This window comes from Topomyia yanbarensis, unplaced genomic scaffold (genome assembly GCF_030247195.1).
Source record: "Topomyia yanbarensis strain Yona2022 unplaced genomic scaffold, ASM3024719v1 HiC_scaffold_904, whole genome shotgun sequence".
Taxonomy (NCBI): Eukaryota; Metazoa; Arthropoda; class Insecta; order Diptera; family Culicidae; genus Topomyia; species Topomyia yanbarensis.
In genome coordinates this window covers 1-5,000 of record NW_026684163.1, presented here as the reverse complement: position 1 = coordinate 5,000, position 5,000 = coordinate 1, and the positions used below count along the sequence as shown (strand labels likewise).

The 5,000-nt window shown below is 41.1% G+C and overlaps 1 protein-coding gene across 1 annotated transcript; it reads left to right on the top strand.

Moving 5' to 3' along the window:
* The first annotated feature begins 2,429 nt into the window (after positions 1-2,429).
* Positions 2,430-4,078, top strand: LOC131696199 (zinc finger protein 239-like). The gene is made up of 3 exons (XM_058984742.1): positions 2,430-2,721; positions 2,776-3,471; positions 3,531-4,078. The coding sequence occupies exons 1-3, from the start codon at positions 2,533-2,535 to the stop codon at positions 4,044-4,046; spliced, it is 1,401 nt and encodes a 466-aa protein (XP_058840725.1). The 5' UTR covers positions 2,430-2,532; the 3' UTR covers positions 4,047-4,078.
* The last annotated feature ends 922 nt before the right edge of the window (positions 4,079-5,000 follow it).

Below are 5,000 nucleotides of genomic sequence, written 5' to 3'. Positions count from 1 at the left end.
CGGATCTGCTATATTGGACTTTCCTTTCCGGTAGATGACTTCATGGCTGAACAATTGGAGTCGCAGGACCCAACGCTCGATTCGAAGGCATGGGGAAGAGTTTGTAGTGATAAAATAACTTCAAATGGCTTATGATCAGTCTCCAATTCAAAATTAATACCCAGCAAATAAATTTGAAATCTCTCGACTGCCCATACCAGTGCCAAGGCTTCCTTCTCAGTCTGGGCGTATCTGCGCTCAGTATCAGTGAGACTCTTGCTAGCGTACATAACCACTTTAGGTTGGTCTTCCAGGAACTGAAGGAGAACTGCGCCTAGACAGCACTGGTGAAGCATCGGCTACCACACGAGTTCGAAGTTTTGGATCAAAATGAGATAGTGTATTGTCTTGTCTATCTTAAACACTGACTCTCGCGGGGGGTTCACAATTAACAGTGCCAGAATTTATGTTGAGTGTTTTCCGGATATGATGAATTTCTAGAATAATGTAAATGGTTGGCATTGTAATCATAAGTCACCTTACACTTACAAGATTTTATCTCCAAGCAGACGACGGGGAACGGTAGTAAAATGAACATGTTTCCTGTTTGTATAAAATCGTTACCCTGAAAATGAAGTGAGCAAATGTAAACATTCTTTGCGGTAATCATTATCCTGTCGCCGTAATTTTCAAGAACCCATTTCTAAATATTTCTTTCATCCTGTGGAATTCTATAAGAGGAAAAGACCAAACTTCCATCACCATTTTTTTCATCTATATATTAAATAATTCTCACCTGTGGAACGATGCATGATAAGCTTGTTCATCGTCAATACCGCAACTGTTTACAGAACATTTACGCACCATATTTGTGTCATCTGCTAAAAAATATTGATGAAAATTTTGCGCATTTGTGCCGCTTCAAAACTTTATCCCGTGCTTCCTGATTGTCGAAAATAACAGCAATGGTTGGAGAAATTGTTATGTCCGACCATTTCTTTTCGACCAATTAGGGTCCCACTGATCGTCATTGTTGAGCTCAGCCTTAAGATTGACGAGTCTTTACTAGCGACATCTCGCCACTGCGGGATTAGCGTCCCACGGACCGAACAATTTTTCCAGTACAACGTGTAGCTTTGAACATCGTCGATCAGCGAATCGTTGATCCAAACGCAGCTTAAATGATATCATACCGTTCACTCGTTACAACAAATCCAGCCTACTTGTTGTGATTTCTGCGCTTTTTCGCCTTTAGATTTTGTTTACTTCCTTTACCATGGTGATAAAAACACTACGTTGACGATTTTGGAATACGTTTCTGGTTCGAGAACATTGACAGTGAGGTTATGTCAAATTGGTACAATTCCGATCCATTTTTTCGTGAAACGCGGCCCAGTTTCACACAAACTCGAAATGTTTGAGAATTTTTTAAATGATACGTCGAAACACAGACCGCCAGTTACCGGAGATTCACAAGAAAAACTGATAATTCAGGGAAATTTCACGCAGCAAAAGTCGCGCAGAAAAAAATAGAAAAAATAGTTCTTACCCAAATTTTTCCCCACGAAGGAGAAATAAAGTAAGGTGCGAAATAGGTTAATTTTCACAAGCTAACAAAAAGCTCTCATCTGTCCACCTACATGTGAAGACAGCAACCAAAACGAAGACTGGAAATTACAGAATCGACGGCGAAAATGTCCATTCGAGTGCCCCTCTATCTATCGAAGCCCTTGTTTTTTTTTTGTTTGTCAACATCGCCAAAAGTCAAGTCGATCGTGAACCGACAAATGGGCGAAACTAACAAATGTACACAAACAGAGATTTGATTAATATCTGAAAGAGGAGTAAAAATACTTTATAAAAAATATAAAAACTCATTTATAAATATTTCACACTTCATGAAAATCAATAAAAAACAAAACGGCGGATCCGACTTTCGACTGTAAACAAAAAGCCAGGTGGGTTACGCCTCTGCATTTCTAAGGTAGTGTATACAGGCGAAATTGACAGCATCATTGTTTACAAGGTCCGTAAACAGAATCGCCCTAAACAAAAACCAAGTGCTTGTTACGCCCAGGAAGAATAACAAATTTTCCCCTCCAGCGAGCACGGCGAAAGCCACATTTGATTTTTGTTTTTTGGCGACACTGCAGGGCGAAATTGAGAGTCGTCAAAACAAGAGGGCGACTCAAAAATGGCCTAATCAACATTTCATAACAACACTCGGCGAAATAATCTGTTTTCAATTTTATCAACGAAAACGTTATTATATAAAACATTTTAGTTATGCTTCCGAAAACTAGTATTGTTTCAAAGTGTTTCAATACATTTGAAGGCGCAGTATGCAAGCACTGTTAAAATACGATTTAATTTTCTGAACCGAATTTTCAAAGCTATTTTTCTCGATTCGATATCATTGCGACTTCGGCCCTTTGGTCGATTCATGATCGAAGTGTTTAAGTTTAGATTGATGAGCATATTTTGTTGATCATTTTTCAGGAATCATTTACAACTATCTATTATGATTATTTCGAATTTCTACTAAAAGTGACAATGAGAAGCCGTTCCAGCGGTAGGGCCGCTGTTGATGACTCACCTCCTACCAGCAACAAACGTCCGTACAATCGAAAAGCTCTCCTGTGTCGGCTGTGTTTACGGGTTCTCGCAAAGGAAGATCTGCTGGAAATATTCACCGGAAACAATAACTTGCAGAAAGCCATCCGAGCGGCGGTGTCCGTTGAGGTTCGTTCTACTTAACTTGTATTAATCGCTTGCGAATATATATGTACCTTATAGGTAAACAGAAAAGATCGTTCGATCCGTTTGTGCCAGTCCTGTTTGGATTTAGTGTACACCATCAATGATTTTCGAACGGTTTGTGAAAAATCGGCGGCACTCTTGTCTCAAAACGTACAGATTCCAAGCGGAACCTTTTGGGCGGATGAATCGGACCAGAAAGTATTCGCGAAATGCCGTGCCCTGGTTGAACAATGCAAGACTGAAATTGAAAAACTTTTCCTGGAGAAATCGGATGTTTGCTGTGATGATACAAATGATTCGTTTGAGGAATCTGTTACTTTGCCAGTTGAGCCCAGTCCAACCGAAGAAGTGGATATTAAGTCAGTAAAGAATGAGCTACCTGTTAAAGCAGAGGCTCTAAACATCGACATACTTTCTGATGTGGACGATGATGATGATGTTGGGTTAGATATTGACGATACTTGTTCTTTGAAGTTGGAACAGGAAAGTGAGACTGCGTTTATTGGCTTTACTGACCCAGAATCGGAAGCTGAAAATAACGAGCAAAAGGAGGATACCGACCCAGATTTCATAGCAAAACCGAAACGGTCAAAGAAAAATTCCAGTGATCCACCGAGGCGTCGGGGAAGACCAATTCTTCCCGATGAAATGTTGAAGCGCCGAAGACGGATACCGGGCGAACCGAAAAGAAAACCGGGTCCTAAAAACCGCATCAAGCTGCCAGCGCAATCGGTAAATCATCTTAGTTTACTGAAAATTGTAAAACATTTGTAATCCGTATACACTTTCAGGTGTGCGAAATTTGTGGCTTACTAGTGAATCGCGAGAATCAAGAACGACATCGAAATGATCACCTGGGCCACCGACCGTACCCCTGTACGGTCGAAGGTTGCTCCCGTTCATTTTCCAGCAAAGCCGGCCTGCTGGGGCACCTGGCTCGTCACGCCGATCGGGACAACATCTACGATTGTGACATCTGCGGGGCAAAGATCAAAACGAAAAGTTCCCTGCAGCGGCACCGGAAAATGCACGTCGCCGAGAAGCCACATGCTTGTGATATTTGTGGGAAACGATTTTGGCGAAAGAGCTATCTGAATCATCACTCAACGGTGCACACCGGAGTCGCTAAGTTTCCCTGCGAGTATTGTGGGTTTGTGTTTAAAAATAAGTACTGGCGATCGTTTCACATCAAACAGAAGCATGTGGCGAAGGGGGAGGAACCGAAGTTTCAAGCTCAGGATGAGCTGGATGAAAATGGAGATATTCCGCAGGGGCTGGTGACTGAGATTAGTATCGAGTTCGCTTGAATTGTGTTGTGTCAGAATAAATGGCTTGGATAACGTACTTTATTCAAATCGTGTTTGGTATATTTTGTGAATAATTCCTTTTCCCTTATCAACACAGTGTAAACAGAGGGTTAAAAACATGTTGAGTAAACAACTGATACAAGAAAACTATTAAAAAATAAATTGAATTCTCGTCAATCTCATCTTTTCAAGCATAAGGAAACATCAACCGATCGTAAATCCTGTTTGATACCACACATAAAACTTATTAAAACCGTAAACAGCTTTTATCCTGTTCCGGAGAGGTGAGGAACTATCATCATGAATACTTAAGGAAGTGAGTGCCATGTTTGCCCCTTCCTCGAATCTTATTCGCAGATTCGGAAAACGGCAGCCACCCCTACTCCTATCTGGTTCTGGTTGAATGCTCATAATCCTTTTGATACTGGATTGCTTTCCCTCCGAACATCAGCTATCAGTCTGTGTTGGTGGCGGCAAATGCCAATACCTCACCTATTATAGTCCTAGATCTATTGTGACTTGGAATCAACCGAGACATCTTCAAAATTAAACTAAATTAGCATACATATTAAATAAGAGAACCAAAAACAGGGAGCGGAGAAGTGCCAACCCATTGCAGCTGAACGTGTGTGGGGGGAAAGTAGTTACCTCGTGTGGGTGTTTGGAAGATCTAGATTCGGTAGCGATTGCCAAGATGCGATGAAAGTTTGATATTCGCATTGAACCCATCTTTTGTGAACCATGTGGAAATAGACATGGAAATACAATCCTACCATAATTATGTGTGCGAGTTATCCATCCCGAACCCCACTGGTTGGCAGCGGTTTACTGAAAAACATATTACCATCTATTTACTCATGAAAATATCTTAGTTTAAGGATTCGGGTAGGTGATAGCTCGATTGAAGCAAGAAGCCATCGTTCCAACAACCAGTCCCACCTTAATGTAATGTTT

Coding starts and splice junctions, on each gene's coding strand:
- LOC131696199 (XM_058984742.1), top strand. CDS start 2,533: ATGAGAAGCCGTTCCAGCGGTAGGGCCGCTGTTGATGACTCACCTCCT. Junction 2,722..2,775: donor GAGCGGCGGTGTCCGTTGAG/GTTCGTTCTACT, acceptor TGTACCTTATAG/GTAAACAGAAAAGATCGTTC. Junction 3,472..3,530: donor TCAAGCTGCCAGCGCAATCG/GTAAATCATCTT, acceptor ATACACTTTCAG/GTGTGCGAAATTTGTGGCTT.